Source organism: Ranitomeya imitator, chromosome 6 (genome assembly GCF_032444005.1).
Source record: "Ranitomeya imitator isolate aRanImi1 chromosome 6, aRanImi1.pri, whole genome shotgun sequence".
Taxonomy (NCBI): Eukaryota; Metazoa; Chordata; class Amphibia; order Anura; family Dendrobatidae; genus Ranitomeya; species Ranitomeya imitator.
Window position 1 is genome coordinate 175,826,586 of NC_091287.1, and position 16,799 is coordinate 175,843,384.

The 16,799-nt window shown below is 50.1% G+C and overlaps 1 protein-coding gene across 4 annotated transcripts in view; it reads right to left on the reverse strand.

Moving 5' to 3' along the window:
- LRRFIP2 (LRR binding FLII interacting protein 2) overlaps positions 1 to 16,799 on the reverse strand; it is a 161,651-nt gene that overhangs the window by 53,874 nt on the left and 90,978 nt on the right. For all 4 annotated transcript variants that reach the window (XM_069730321.1, XM_069730319.1, XM_069730320.1 and 1 more), the window contains exon 4: positions 15,995 to 16,039. In XM_069730321.1, coding sequence (XP_069586422.1) covers positions 15,995 to 16,039 — 45 coding nt within the window. The remainder of the gene's footprint in view (positions 1 to 15,994; positions 16,040 to 16,799) is intronic.

A 16,799-nucleotide genomic window follows, 5' to 3' on the forward strand; every position in this document is an offset into this window, starting at 1 on the left:
AGTCTACTCTACAGCCATCGGTAGTACAGGCATGGGAGAAAAGGCGGGCATTCTCGGCCAACCACCCCCGAGCACAGGCTCTGAATGCAGGCATTGCCAAACTGTTGTCCCTGGAAATGCTCTCGTTCAGGCTGGTGGAGACTGACAGCTTCCGTGACTTGATGGCATTGGCAGTCCCACAGTACAAGGTGCCCAGCCGCTTTTACTTCAGCAGGCAAGCTGTCCCTGCCCTGCACAGGCATGTTGAGGGAAACATAAAACATGCGCTACTGAACGCCGTCAGTAGCAAGGTCCACCTCACCACCGATGCGTGGACCAGTCAGCATGGACAGGGGCGATATGTTTCCCTCACTGCCCATTGGGTTAATGTTGTTGAGCCAGGTACAGATCGTGCGAGTGGCGCAGGACGTGTCCTGCCCACTCCAAGGATTGCAGGAATCCAGTCTGTACGCATTGACTCCTCCTCTTACACAAGTTCCTCAGAATCAACTCTGCAGGAGCCATCACAGTCCACCTCCACATGGACCCGTGAACGTTTACCTATGACCGACATGAGCACAGCCGTGGCCAAACGTCAGCAGGCCGTCTTGAAACTAGTTTCATTGGGGAATCGAAGCCACACAGCGCAGGAGCTCTGGAATGCCATCAAGCAGGAGAGCGATGTGTGGTTACTGCCAGCGAATCTCCAGCCAGGCATGGTAGTGTGTGACAATGGCCGAAATCTGGTGGCAGCTTTGGCCCTTGGCAACCTCACTCACATCCCATGTCTGGCACATGTGCTCAATTTGGTTGTGCAGAGTTTTCTGAGGGACTATCCGGATCTTGATGCCCTGCTGCACAAGGTCCGCCTAGAGTGTGCTCACTTGCGGCGTTCCAGCTTGGCCAGATCCCGCATTGCTGCTCTGCAGCGCCGATTCCGCCTTCCGGAACACCGCATCATATGTGACCTACCTACCCGGTGGAATTCCACGTTACATATGTTGGAGCGGTTGTGTGAGCAGCAGCAAGCAGTTATGGAGTACCAGCTGCATCAGGCGCAAAGAAGTCGCAGTCAGCGCCGATCAGACTTCACAACCACAGAGTGGCCACTATGAAGGACGTCTGCCAGGTTTTGCGTCCTTTTGATTATTCCACGCGGATGGCAAGTGCAGATGATGCACTAGTCAGCATGACTGTCCCCCTTATCTGCCTGCTTCAGCAAACTTTGCAAGGGTTAAGGGATGATGTTGTGGAAGAGGTGGAGGATGAGGAGTCACCTTTTCCATCAGCTTCTGGAGAGTCAGCGCCACGTGGTTCCTCACAAAGGGGTACGCAGGGGCCAATTTGTGAGGAGGATGAGGAGGAGTCAATGGAGGAGGAAGAGCTCCGTCCAGAGGAGGGAGCGACACAATTGTCCAGTGGTCAGTGTGTACAGCGAGGGTGGGGTGATGACGAGCGGGCAGAGATCATGTCTCAAGCAGGGGACAGCGTTTCTGGGCCAGTTGGCACTCTGCAGCACATGGTGGATTTCATGCTGCAGCGCCTGAGAAACGACCGCCGCATCGACCACATTCTCAACATGCCTGATTATTGGGTGTTCACCCTCCTCGATCCTCGCTACCGGGACAACGTCCAAAATCTCATCCCAGCGTTGACCCGGGAGCGTAAATTGCGGGAGTACCACGACACACTGGTGAATTCCATCATCTTCTCCTGTCCAACTGAGAGGAGTGCTGCTAGTGCTTTACAAAGCAGCTCAGTGCGTCGAGGCAGTGGGGGAGGCTCTGCCCAAAAAGGGAGCAGAAGCAGTGCCTCTGCCCAAGGCAAGCCCAGTATGGCACAACTCTGACACTTTTGTGTGCCCGCCCCAAATGTCTACACCATCACCGGCGGCTCCAGTCAGCAGGAGGCAACGGTTCCATCAGATGGTGACAGACTACATGGCTTGCCCTCTTACTGTACTCCCAGACGGCTCTTCCCCGTTCAAGTTTTGGGTCTCTAAGCTGGATACATGGCCAGAGCTAAGCCAGTATGCATTGGAGGTGCTGGCTTGCCCTGCGGCTAGTGTCTTATCGGAACGTGTCTTTAGTGCCGCAGGTGGTGTACTAACAGACCGTCGCATGCGACTGTCCTCCGATAACGTTGACCGGCTTACTTTCCTGAAAATGAACCAGGCCTGGATCTCGCAGGAATTTGCCACTCCTCTGCCTGATTAAGTAATTGGGTGTCATCCAGGTCTCCTGCTGTGTTCATCTTTCTACCACCTGAACTGCTATTCCTGGGCTCCAACACCGCCAGTTGCGGCTCAGAAGTGCAGGCTGCACAGTAAAAACATACGACCCAGTGTTATTGGGTTTCAGTAACGTCAGCTGATCCCCAGCTGTGTAGCCGGCAATGTGTCCTGCGACCGCCACGCTGGCACAACAACCTAAATGTAAGGGAACCTGTCCCCCCCCCCCCCCGTCGTTTGTTACTGAAAGAGCCATCTTGTGCAGCAGTAATGCTGCACAAGGAAAAGGTAGCTCTTTTGGTTTAGCTCCTTGCACACGCAGAACTTAATACTTATAAAATGTGTTCACTGATACCGTTATACCGTCCCGGAGCTGGGACTTTCCTTCGTAATGTGACGCAGCACAGCCGTCATTTCTACCCCCTTGGTGCCATGCGCTGCCTCCTCAGCGTTGTTTTAAGCTGTCACGGAGCCTGCGCTGTTCTGTTATCCCTTGGGCATGCCCTATTTGCGCTGCCTGTCTTCTGACATAATTTGGTGTCAGGCTGGCTGCGCCTGTGCGGCCGCGCTGCCCGAGATCCCGCCTCGCAGTGTCTTCTGATTGAGTCACACTGCGGGCCTGGGATCCATGGGCATGCGCAGTGCATATCTTCCCCTTGGGCTCTCGCTCATTTCCCTCCGCCTTCTTTAGACTGTGCGCCGTCAGCTGATCCCTAATAGCATGCCACGGCCGTGACACCGCACAGTCTGAAGAAGAGGGAAGGAGGGGCGTGAGAGTCGAGTATATCCACTGTGCATGCCCATGCCCAAGGCCCGCAGTGGGATTACGTTAGACGAGACTGCGAGGTGGGATCTGGAGCAGCGTGGACGCACAGGCACTGACAGCCTGACACCAAATTATGTCAGAAGACAGGCAGCGCTAATTGGGCATGGCCAAGGGCTAACAGAACAGCGCAGGCTCCGTGACAGCTTCAAACAACGCTGAGGAGGCAGCGCACAGCACTGGGGATAGGAATGACAGCTGTGCTGTCTCCCATTACGAAGGAAATTCGCACCTCCGGGACGGTTGAACGGTATAAGGGGACACATTTTTAGTGTTTACTTCAGTGTTTGCAAGGAGCATAATTAAAAGAGCAACCTTTTCCTTTTGCATCCTTAGTGCTGCACAAGATGGCTCTTTCAGCTACAAACGTCTTGGGGGGGTTAAAGGTTCCCTTTCAACTTGCTCCAATCAGGCTTCGGCCTACACTCTGTTACTCTGCTCCTCCTGCTGACCCTGGGCTCTAACACCGCCAGTTGGTGCCTGGAAGTGCTGTGTGCACAGTTAACAGTCGCTCCTCTGTTATTGGGGTTCAGTAACGTCAGCTGATCCCCAGCTGTGTGTGCGGCAATACCTCCAATCTGCTCCTCCTGCTGTCCCTGGGCTCTAACACCGCCAGTTGGTGCCTGGAAGTGCTGTGTGCACAGTTAACAGTCGCTCCTCTGTTATTGGGGTTCAGTAACGTCAGCTGATCCCCAGCTGTGTGTGCGGCAATACCTCCAATCTGCTCCTCCTGCTGTCCCTGGGCTCTAACACCGCCAGTTGGTGCCTGGAAGTGCTGTCTGCACAGTCAACAGTCGCTCCTCTGTTATTGGGGTTCAGTAACGTCAGCTGATCCCCAGCTGTGTATCCGGCAACGTGTCATGCGACCGCCACGCTGGCACAACTAAAATGTAAGGGGACCTGTCCCCCCCCCCCAGGCGTTTGTTACTGAAAGAGCCACCATGTGCAGCACTAATACTGCACAAGGGAAAGGTCGCTCTTGAAATTATGCTCCTTGCAAACGCTGAACTACACACTCATGTAATGTGTCCCCTCACACCGTCCAACCGTCCCGGAGGTGGGACTTTCCTTTGTAATGTGACGCAGCACAGCAGTCATTGCTACCCCCTTGCCACCGTGCGCTGGCTCCTTAGCATTGTTTGATTCCGTCATGGACCCTGCGCTGTTATGTTATCCCTTCCTTGGCCATGCACAGTTTGCGCTGCCCGTCCTCTGACATCATTTGTTGTCGTCCTGGCTGCGCCTGTGCGTCCACGCTGCCCGAAATCCCACCTCGCAGTGTCGTCTAATGTGATCCCACAGTGGGCCTGGTATCCATGGCCATGCGCAGTGCATATACTAGCCTCTCACTCCCCTTCTTCACGCTTCTTCAGACTAGGCGGCGTCAGCTGATCCCTAATAGCATGCCACGGCCGTGACGCCGCACAGTCTGAAGAAGCAGGAAGGAGGTGAGTGAGAGGCGATGATATGCACTGCGCATGCCCATGGATCCCTGGCCCGCAGTGGGACTCCATTAGATGACACTGCAAGGTTGGATCTCGGGCAGCTTGGACGCACAGGCACTGCCAGCCTACATGATGTCAGAAGACGGGCACCGCTAACTGTGCATGGCCAAGGGATAACATTACAGCGCGGGCTCCGTGACAGAACCAAACAACGTTGAGGAGGTGGCGCACGGCACCAAGGGGGTTGGAATGACGGCTTTGCTGTGTCACATTACAAAGGAAAGTCCCACTTCCGGGACGGTTTGACAGTGTGAGGGGACACATTATATGAGTGTGTACTTCAGCGTTTGCAAGGAGCATAATTTTCAGAGCCACCATTTTCCTTGTGCAGTATTACTGCTGTACAAGATGGCTCTTTCAGCAACAAATGCATGGGGGGGGGCGGGGTTAAAGGTTCCCTTTCAACTTGCTCCACTGCAGGCTTCGGCCTACACTCTGCTCCTCTTTGATTCCCTGGGTTTCAACACTGTCAATTGCCACCTGGAAGTGTTGTCTACACAGAAAAAACACTAGGTGATGTGTCAGTGGGGTTCAGCACCGCCAGCTGTTCCCCTGCTGTGTAGTCGGCAACGTGTCCAGCACAAGCCACGCTGGCACAACAGAACAAAAGCTGCCACCAGTGCAGGCTTCGGCCTACACTCTGCTCCTCTCCTCCTCCTGCTGACCCTGGGCTTAAACACCGCTAGTTTTTGCCCGGAAGTGCTAGCTGCACAGAGAAAAACACCAGCCAATGTGTTAGTGGGGTTCAGCAATGCCAGCTGTTCCCCTGCTGTGTAGCCGGCAACGTGACCTGCAAACGCCACGCAGGCACATGAACTGAAATTAAAGGGAACCTGGCCCCACCCCCCCAGGTGTTTCTATGTATAACAGCCACCTAGTACAGCAGTACTGCTGCATTTGTACAAGGTGGCTGAATTTTTATCCTTGCCCACGTAGAATTAAACACGTAAAATATGTGTCTCATTACAGACCATTACAATGTCCCTGAGGTGTGACTTTCCTTTTTAATGACACGCACCACCCCCCTTGGTAGCGCTGCCCGTCTTCTGACATCATTGGTTGGCTGCCTGTGCCTGTGCGTCCGCCCTGCCCGACACAACCCCCCTCGTTTCATATATTTTGGCTGCGAGGGTGTGATTGATGGGCATGTGCAGTGCATATGTTCGCCTGTCTTAACTCATCTCCTTCCGCCTTCTTCAGACTGTGCGGCCTCCTGGCCGTGGTAGGCGATAAGGGATCAGCTGAGGCCGCCCAGTCTGAAGCAGTTGTAAGGACATGTGTGAGCGGCTAACATATTTACTGCACAAGGCCACGAATCCCAGCACCGCAGTATGACTTTATGGAAAGGCACTGTGGGTCTGGGATTTATGGCCATCGTTAACCGCACCGGCCAACATGAAATGAGGTGAGAAGACAGGCAGCGCTCACAGCGCATGGCCAAGGGATCACAATAGCGCAGACTCCTGTACAGCTAATAACAACGCTCAGGAATCTGCGCCCAGCACCAGCGTGTGCAAGGAGCAAACTAAATAGAGCAACCTTTTACTTGTGCAGCATTAATGCTGCACAAGGTGTGGCTCTTGTACCTTGCAACACCTGAGGGGGGGTTAAAGGTTACCTTTGAAATTGGTTCAACTAGGCTTCGGCCTACACTCTGCTCCTCTCCTCCTCCTGCTGACCCTGGGCTCTAACACCGCTAGTTTTTGCCCGGAAATGCGAGCTTCACAGAGAAAAACAGCCAATGTGTTAGTGGGGTTCAGCACCGTCAGCTGTTCCCCTGCTGTGTAGCCGGCATCGTGTCCAGCACAAGCCACGGTGGCACAACCGACCAAAAGCTGCCACCAGTGGAGGCTTCGGCCTACACTTTGCTCCTCTCCTCCTCCTGCTGACCCTGGGCTCTAACACCGCCAGTTTTTGCCCGGACATGCGAGCTGCACAGAGAAAAACACCAGTCAATGTGTCAGTGGGGTTCAGCAACGCCAGCTGTTCCCCTGCTGTGTAGCTGGCAACGTGTCCTGCAAACGCCACACAGGCACATGAACTGAAATTGAAGGAAGCCTGCCCCCCACCCCCAGGTGTTTCTATGTATAACAGCCAGCTTGTACAGCAGTACTGCTGCATTTGTACAAGGTGGCTGACTTTTTCTCCTTGCCCACGTTTAATTAAACACGTACTAAATGTGTCTCATTGAGACCATTCCACTGTCCCTGAGGTGTGACTTTCCTTTCGAATGATACGCAGCACCACCCTTGGTAGCGCTGCCCGTCTTTTGACATCATTGGTTAGCTGGCTGCGCCTGTGCGTCTGCCCTGCTCGAAACAACGCCCCTCGGTGTCTTATTTTTTTGGACAGCGAGGGTGTGATTGATGGGCATGTGCAGTGCATATGTTTGCCTGTGTTCACTCATCTCCTTCCGCCTTCTTCAGACTGGGTGGCCTCATGACCGCGGCATGCGATAAGGGATCAGATGAGGCCGCCCAGTCTGAAGCAGGTGTAAGGACATGTGTGAGCGGCAAACATATTTACTGCACAAGGCCACGAATCCCAGCCACGCAGTGTGATTTTTTGAAAACACACTGTGGGTCTGGGATTCATGTCCATCGCTAACCGCAACGGCCGACATGAAATGAGGTCAGAAGACAGGAAGCGCTCACAGCGCATGGCCAAGGGATAACAAGAGCGCAGACTCCTGTACAGCAAATAACAACGCTCAGGAAGCTGCGCCCATGCACCAAGGTGTTATTTTCGACACCTGTGCTGCTTTTCTTTAAAAAGAAAAGTCACGCCTCCACTACTGTTTTACAGTAGAATGGGCTAAATAGTGTACGTGTTTTATTCAGCGTGTGCAAGGAGAAAAATTAAGAGAGCAACCTTTTACTTGTGCAGCATTAATGCGGCACAAGGTGTGGCTCTTGTACCTTGCAACACCTGAGGGGGGGGTTAAAGGTTACCTTTGAAATTGGTTCAACTAGGCTTCGGCCTACACTCTGCTCCTCTCCTCCTCCTGCTGACCCTGGGCTATAACACCGCCAGTTGTAGCCTGGAAGTGCTAGGTGCACAGAGAAAAACACCCGCCAATGTGTTAGTGGGGTTCAGCACCGCCAGCTGTTCCCCTGCTGTGTAGCCTGCATCGTGTCCAGCACAAGCCACGCTGGCACAACTGACCAAAAGCTGCCACCAGTGCTGGCTTCGGCCTACACTCTGCTCCTCTCCTCCTCCTGCTGACCCTGGGCTCTAACAACGCTAGTTTTTGCCCAGAATTGCTAGCTGCACAGAGAAAAACACCAGCCAATGTGTTAGTGGGGTTCAGCACCGCCAGCTGTTCCCCTGCTGTGTAGCCGGCAACGTGACCTGCAAACGCCACGCAGGCACATGAACTGAAATTGAAGTAAGCCTGCCCCCCACCCCCAGGTGTTTCTATGTATAACAGCCACCTTGTACAGCAGTACTGCTGCATTTGTACAAGGTGGCTGACTTTTTGTCCTTGCCCACGTGGAAATCAACACGTACAAAATGTGTCTCATTAGAGACCATTACAATGTCCCTGAGGTGTGACTTTCCTTTTTAATGACACGCAGCACCCCCCTTGGTAGTGCTGCCCGTCTTCAGACATCATTGGTTAGCTGGCTGTGCCTGTGCGTCCGCCCTGCCCGACACAACGCCCCTCATTGTCTCATATATTTTGACTGCGAGGGTGTGATTGATGGGCACGAGCAGTGCATATGTTCGCCTGTCTTCACTCCCCTCCTTCCGCCTTCTTCAGACTGTGCGGCCTCATGGCCGTGGCAGGCAATAAGGGATCAGCTGAGGCCGCCCAGTCTGAAGCAGGTGTAAGGACATGTGTGAGCGGCGAACATATTTACTGCACAAGGCCACGAATCCCAGCACCGCAGTGTGACTTTATGGAAAGGCACTGTGGGTCTGGGATTTATGGCCATCGTTAACCGCACCGGCCAACATGAAATGAGGTCATAAGACGGCCTGCACTAACAGGGTATTGCCAAGCGATAACACAAGAGCGCACTCTCCTGTACTGCAAATAACAACAGTAAGGAGTCTGCGCCCAGCACCTAGGTGTAAATTTTGACACCTGTGCTGCGTCTTCTTCAAAAGAAAAGTCACGCCTCAACTACTGTTTGACAGTATAATGGGCTAAATAGTGTACGTGTTTTATTCAGCGTGTGCAAGGAGCAAAATGAAGAGAGCAACCTTTTACTTGTGCAGCATTAATGCTGCACAAGGTGTGGCTCTTGTACCTTGCAACAACTGAGGGGGGGTTAAAGGTTACCTTTGAAATTGGTTCAACTAGGCTTCGGCCTACACTTTGCTCCTCTCCTCCTCCTGCTGACCCTGGGCTCTAACACCGCTAGTTTTTGCCCTGAAGTGCTAGCTGCACAGAGAAAAACACCAGCCAATGTGTTAGTGGGGTTCAGCACCGCCAGCTGTTCCCCTGCTGTGTAGCCGGCATCGTGTCCAGCACAAGCCACGCTGGCACAACCGACCAAAAGCTGCCACCAGTGGAGGCTTCGGCCTACACTCTGCTCATTTCCTCCTCCTGCTGACCCTGGGCTCTAACACCGCTAGTTTTTGCCTGGAATTGCTAGCTGCACAGAGAAAAACACCAGCCAATGTGTTAGTGGGGTTCAGCACCGCCAGCTGTTCCACTGCTGTGTAGCTTGCAACGTGACCTGCAAACGCCACGCAGGCACATGAACTGAAATTGAAGGGAGCTTGCCCCCCACCCCCAGGTGTTTCTATGTATAATAGCCACCTTGTACAGCAGTACTGCTGCATTTGTACAAGGTGGCTGACTTTTTCTCCTTGCCCACGTGGAACTCAACACGTACAAAATGTGTCTCATTGAGACCATTCAACTGTCCCTGAGGTGTGACTTTCCTTTCTAATGATACGCAGCACCACCCTTGGTAGCGCTGCCCGTCTTCTGACATCATTGGTTGGCTGCCTGTGCCTGTGCGTCCGCCCTGCCCAACACAACGCCCCTTGTTGTCTCATATATTTTGGCTGCGAGGGTGTTATTGATGGGCATGTGCAGTGCATATGTTCGCCTGTCTTAACTCATCTCCTTCCGCCTTCTTCAGACTGTGCGGCCTCATGGCCGCGGCATGCGATAAGGGATCAGATGAGGCCGCCCAGTCTGAAGCAGGTGTAAGGACATGTGTGAGCGGCAAACATATTATCTGCACAAGGGCACGAATCCCAGCCACGCAGTGTGATTTTTTCCAAACACACTGTGGGTCTGGGATTCATGTCCACCGCTAACCGCATCGGCCAACATGAAATGAGGTCAGAAGACAGGAAGCGCTCACAGCGCATGGCCAAGGGATAACAAGAGCGCAGACTCCTGTACAGCAAATAACAACGCTCAGGAAGCTGCGCCCATGCACCAAGGTGTTATTTTCGACACCTGGGCTGCTTTTATTTAAAAAGACAAGTCACGCCTCCACTACTGTTTTACAGTAGAATGGGCTAAATAGTGTACGTGTTTTATTCAGCGTGTGCAAGGAGAAAAATTAAGAGCAACCTTTTACTTGTGCAGCATTAATGCTGCACGAGGTGTGGCTCTTGTACCTTGCAACACCTGAGGGGGGTTAAAGGTTACCTTTGAAATTGGTTCAACTAGGCTTCGGCCTACACTCTGCTCCTCTCCTCCTCCTCCTGCTGACCCTGGGCTCATAACACCGCCAGTTTTAGCCTGGAAGTGCTAGCTGCACAGAGAAAAACACCAGCCAATGTGTTAGTGGGGTTCAGCACCGCCAGCTGTTCCCCAGCTGTGTAGCCGGCAACGTGACCTGCAAACGCCACGCAGGCACAACAGAACAAAAGCTGCCACCAGTGCAGGCTTCGGCCTACACTCTGCTCCTCTCCTCCTCCTGCTGACCCTGGGCTCATAACACCGCCAGTTTTAGCCTGGAAGTGCTAGCTGCACAGAGAAAAACACCAGCCAATGTGTTAGTGGGGTTCAGCAACACCAGCTGTTCCCCTGCTGTGTAGCCGGCAACGTGACCTGCAAACGCCACGCAAGCACATGAACTGAAATTAAAGGGACCCTGCCACCCACCCCAAGGTGTTTCTATGTATAACAGCCACCTTGTACAGCAGTACTGCTGCATTTGTACAAGGTGGCTGACTTTGTCTACTTGCCCACGTTTAATTAAACACGTAAAAAATGTGTCTCATTACAGACCATTACAATGTCCCTGAGGTGTGACTTTCCTTTTTAATGATACGCAGCACCCCCCTTGTTAGCGCTGCCCGTCTTCTGACATCTTTGGTTGGCTGGCTGCGGCTGTGCGTCCGCCCTGCCTGAAACCACGCTCCTCGTTGTCTTACTTATTTTGACTGCGAGGGTGTGATTGATGGGCACGAGCAGTGGATATCTTCGCCTGTCTTTACTCATCTCCTTCCGCCTTCTTCAGAATGTGCGGCCTCATGGCCGCGGCATGCGAGAAGGGATCAGATGAGGCCGCCCAGTCTGATGCAGGTGTAAGGACATGAGGGACAGGCGACAAAATTTACTGCGCAAGGTCACGAATCCCAGCTCTGCAGTGTGACTTTATTAAAAGACACTGCCGGTCTGGGTTTCATGGCCATCGCTAACCGCACCTGCCAACATGAAATGAGGTGAGAAGACAGGCATCGCTCACAGCGCATGGCCAAGGGATAACAAGAGCGCAGACTCCTGTACAGCAAATAACAACTCTCAGGAATCTGCGCCCAGCACCTAGGTGTAAATTTTGACACCTGTGCTGCATCTCCTTAAAAAGACAAGTCACGCCTCCACTACTGTTTGACAGTATAATGGGCTAAATAGTGTACGTGTTTTATTCAGCGTGTACAAGGAGCAAACTAAATAGAGCAACCTTTTACTTGTGCAGCATTAATGCGTGTGGCTCTTGTACCTTGCAACACCTGAGGGGGAGTTAAAGGTTACCTTTGAAATTGGTTCAACTAGGCTTCGGCCTACACTCTGCTCCTCTCCTCCTCCTGCTGCCCCTGGGCTATAACACCGCTAGTTTTTGCCCGGAAGTGCTAGCTGCACAGAGAAAAACACCAGCCAATGTGTTAGTGGGGTTCAGCACCGCCTGCTGTTCCCCCACTGTGTAGCCGGCAAAGTGTCCTGCAAACGCAACGCAGACACAAAGCTGACTCCAGTGCAGGCTTCGGCCTACACTCTGCTCCCCCTGCTTACCCTTTGCTCCAACACCGCTAGTTGGGGCTGTAGGAAGACAATCTTTGATAGGCAACGCATCCGGGTTCCAGCACCGCCAGCTGGTTCTCGGCAGTGTTTTTGTCACAGGTACTCCCTCGTGCCAAACCTGGTTCCAGCACCGTCAGCTGTTTCCGGGTTGTGTCAAGCTCACTGAGACGTTTATGCTTGCCCCGTCGTGGTGCGGTCGGTTAAGCCAACTCCAGGGTGCCTCCAGTTTAGGAGCTTCCTATGTGGGCTGCGTGAACTGGTAGTCAAGGCTGGTTCTGTAGTGCCAGTAGGCCCAGCTCCCCCTGTGGGACTGTTGGGGTTCGGTAACTGCGGCTGCCTCGCGGCCTAGCTGTTCTCTCCTCTCCTGTGGGCCTTCGGGTCCACCACCTGGTTCCAGCACCGTCAGCTGGTTCCGGGCCGAGCCTTTGGCTTAGGTGCCTCCTCCTGGGTATCCGAGTTCCGCCAACGTCAGGCGGTCCTTGGTAGTGCTTTTAAGCGCGGGCACCTACAGCTTAGTAACTGGGTTCCAGCACCGTCAGCTGGTCCTCGGTCGTGCCATTGGCTCTTGCACACTGGGGCAACGCATCTGGGTTCCAGCACCGCCAGCTGGTTCTCGGCAGTGTTTTTGTCACAGGTACTCCCTCGTGCCAAACCTGGTTTCAGCACCGTCAGCTGTCTCCGGGTTGTGTCAAGCTCACTGAGACGCCTATGCTTGCCCCGTCGTGGTGCGGTCGGGTTAGCCAACTCCAGGGTGCCTCCAGTTTAGGAGCTTCTTATGTGGGCTGCGTGAACTGGTAGTCAAGGCTGGTTCTGTAGTGCCAGTAGGCCCAGCTCCCCCTGTAGGACTGTTGGGGTTCGGTAACTGCGGCTGCCTCGCAGCCTAGCTGTTCTCTCCTTTCCTGTGGGCCTTCGGGTCCACCACCTGGTTCCAGCACCGTCAGCTGGTTCTCGGCAGTGTATTTTGCTCTTATACCTTCTGCTCCCCATCCTGGTTCCAGTACCGTCAGCTGGTTCCGGGCAGAGCCTTTGGCTTAGGTGCCTCCTTCTGGGTATCCAAGTTCCACCAACGTCAGGTGGTCCTTGGTAGTGCTTTCAGGCACGGGTACCTCCTGCTTAGTAACCGAGTTCCAGTAACGTCAGCTGGTCCTCGGTAGTTCCATAGGCTCTTGAACCTTCGGGTAGCCATCCGAGTTCCAGTTCCATCATCAGGTTCTTGGCATTTTCTCAGCCTTATTGTACCTTCTGCTACATTTCCAAGTTGAAGACCCTAAAGTCGACGACCCGGAAGACCACCCCGATGACGACGACAACCCGGAAGACCACCCCGATGACGACGGAGACGACGATGGCGGAGACGACGACGGCGGAGACGACGACAGCGGAGACGACGACATGGAAGACCGAGAAGCAGAAGAACAAGAGGCTGCAGAACAAAGAGCAGAAGAACATTAAGCATAACACTTAATATCAGAGCAAAAGATATTAACTCAATTATATGCAGAAGAAGACTAAGCAGTGTATGGGGGTGAGTCCGTTCCTCCTCGTGGTGCCCCTGGATAAAGCCTGATGCTGCAGGCCAAACTGAACGCGGACAAATGTAACTTTTGTGACTGGCAGAACGGAAGGTGTAATCTTCCAACTTTTATAGATAACAACTACGGGAATGCCTGTCACAAATGAGAATATGATGAAGAAGTAGAATAGGAAGAATAATACAGTTGAATAAAATGAATATGTAGAATAGGAAGAATAATAATAGTTGAATAAAATGAATATGAAGAATGTAATAAAAAAAAAAAAAAAGGTAAAGGATGAAGAAGAAGATGAATAAGGTGAAGAAGAAGTTGATGTCAAAGATGCTGATGATGATGAAGATGAAAGTGTGGGAAAAGTAAAAAAAAAAAAGAAGGGGAAGGGCGTGGAATAGTGAAACATCAATATCTGACAAAATAAAAAAAATATTTACATAGTCAATATCTTTGTCACTCCGAACGTCTTTAAAAAAAACAAAAAAAAAACATGCTATTCTATTTGATTGGGCTAAACCTCTATGACTTTAATGTCTCCGCCACCTCCCCAAATACATCCTGCATTATTCTTAGTTGTTTTCCTTCATGTAGAATGAACCTACAAGAAAAGAAAGGGTTTATTTTAATTCCGATATTTTGGTCCCATTGACTTGCATTGGGATCGGGTATCGGTATCGGCGATATCCGATATTTTTTGAATATCGGCCGATCCTATCCGATACCGATACTTTCCGATATCGGAAGTTATCGCTCAACACTAGTTGTCAGTAAATATTCTTTTTGGGGTATATGCTCTTTGTTGAATATTTATTATTTTTTTGAGTTATTATCAATATATTTTGGTATTTCTTTTCTATATAGGATTTATCTATATATATTTACCTATTCTATATGTATTTACTGTGTGTAATCCATCTCTTCTATCCTGTTGGCTCCTGATATGATTTTACGCTACGTGGCAGCTGAATTGCCAGCTTTTCTTCTATCTATGTAATATATATACATATATATGTGTATGTGTGTGTCACTGATATCTATGTATTCTATGTTTATATATCTATTCTAACCTGTCAGTGTGATTTAAAAGTACACGGCAGATGAATTGCCGGCTTTTCTTCTATCTATATATGTAATATATATGTAATATATATGTAATATATATGTATATATATATATATATATATATATACACACACATATATATGCACACACTCATACACACAAATATATATATACATGCACACACACACACAAATATATATATATATATATATATATATATATATATATATATCCGACATCTAGATGTATATATCTATGTATTCTATATCTATTCTATCTGTTCTATTCTAACCTGTCAGTGTGATTTTACTGTACGAGGCACATGAATTGCCGGCTTTTCAAAGGATCTAGGAGGTATGGTTCTACAGGAAGTAGTTTTTATTTTCCTCTGGGGACACAACTTTATTAGCATGTTCAAAGAGACACAAGATAGCCCCAAAAACTAATGGAAAAATGCACCAAAACTACAAACAAACACACCAAAACATGCTTTTTTGCGGCAGCTTCTTTCCTGCCAAGAAATCAGGTTTTGCTGCAGAAAAAAAATGCAGCAAAAATGTCCAGTGTGAACTTACCCTTATTAGAAAAAGTACCTGAGAACATGTGCAGGAGGAAGGTCTCCTACTTTAAACTGTTGATAAGCTACTGTATACCACGTACTGGGAAGCTATCTCCAAGTAACAGTAGCCACACATCATTTAGAAAGACAAAGTGGTCAGCAATGTTAGCAGTCTAGTTACACCTCATCACCCCTGATATCCCCAGTATTACATCAATAAGACAGGGTGGACAGCAGTGTGAGAAGCCTCTTCTGACCTCAACACCTTAGTGTGTCAAGTATTAGATCTGAATGTCAGGGTGGACAGCAGTGTGAGCAGTCTCTTCTTATCTCATCATCCATGGTATCTCCAGTATTGGATCAGAATGTCAGGGTGGACAGTAGTGTAAGCAGCCTCTTCTTATCTCATCATCCATGGTATCTCCAGTATTAGATCAGAATGTCAGGGTAGACAGCAGTGTGAGCAGCCTCTTCTTATCTCATCATCCATGGTATCTCCAGTATTGGATCAGAATGTCAGGGTGGACAGCAGTGTAAGCAGCCTCTTCTTATCTCATCATCCATGGTGTCTCCAATATTAGATCAGAATGTCAGGGTGGACAGCAGGGTGAACAGCCTCTACTTACCTCAGCCACTCTTGTTTCTCCGGCAACAGATCAGAATATCAACTGGGGGGCAAATCTTCTCTACACATAAAGGGAGAATGTGGAGCTTGCAACTGCACATGCTTACAGGCACCTGTCCTACTACCATGCTAGAACAGGTTTCTGACAGAGTAAAAAGACGGCAGCCCAATTTATAATGATATATTCTTTCTTTTTCTTTTATAGATTCCTGGAGAATCCCTTTAAACTGAATCTTACATAATTCAAAGAACAACGAGGGCTTTGCATAAATCAGACAAATCAACTTGAACTTCTTTAGTGATGGTTGGAGATTTCTGTGACCAAGAGTCCCCAACACACCGTTACATGGGAAATGTCACTGAAGTAGCAGTCAGTACATAAATTTTCCACCAACACCTAAAGGGTTATTAAAAGGCATAGAGAGCAGGAATTTGAAAGATGAGCCATGTACATTGTACTTACCCTGGAATAACCTTCAGAATACTGCTTGTCGCTCTTCTCGTCCAGCTTTAAAAATAGAGAAAACAGAAAATAAATCTTTATTTCATTTATAGAAGCAGGGCATGTACTACATGAATAGAACATTAGTGGATGTAACCAAATATAAGGATGTATAATCATCTTTCGCCATAAAATACCAGTTATTTTAAAAGGATTTTGGGAAGCCACTGTCCCCTGCATGCAGTTTGAACACAAAAAAACCCTGTTTTCTTTATTTACCCTCCCCAGGTCCATTGCCACGTCTCTGCACCTCCCAATTTCTGCTATTATTGATATCGCGTCAACAGCGCTACAGACAACAATAGAGCTCAGCAGCTCTGCTGAGTTGACTATACGAGCCGCTAAGTTACTGGCTGCAGTGCCGTTCTACGTGATGTCAGCGCTGCTGACAATAACAGAAAGTGGCAGCATCAGTGGAGACTCCGTGATGGACATGGGGAGGCTGTGTAAAATACAGTTTGTTTTTGCATAACAAACTTCAGCCAGAGAAAACATAAAAACCTCTTTAAAAAACAATAAAAAGCAGACAGTTGTAGTCGAGGTTTTACTAATAACAACAACAAGTTAAAAACAAAACTTTACAAAAATTGAAGCCACGCCAGCACATAACCTGTGAAATTAGACAATTGTTAGATCAACTCAAAATACTGAGCGGCAGGAGTTGATATTTCAGTTAACATTTTTCCACATTAATGGGGTTGTCTGAGAGTTTCAAAATTAAGCTATCTCTAGAAAATGAAAAGCCACATCCCCCAACATTACTCAC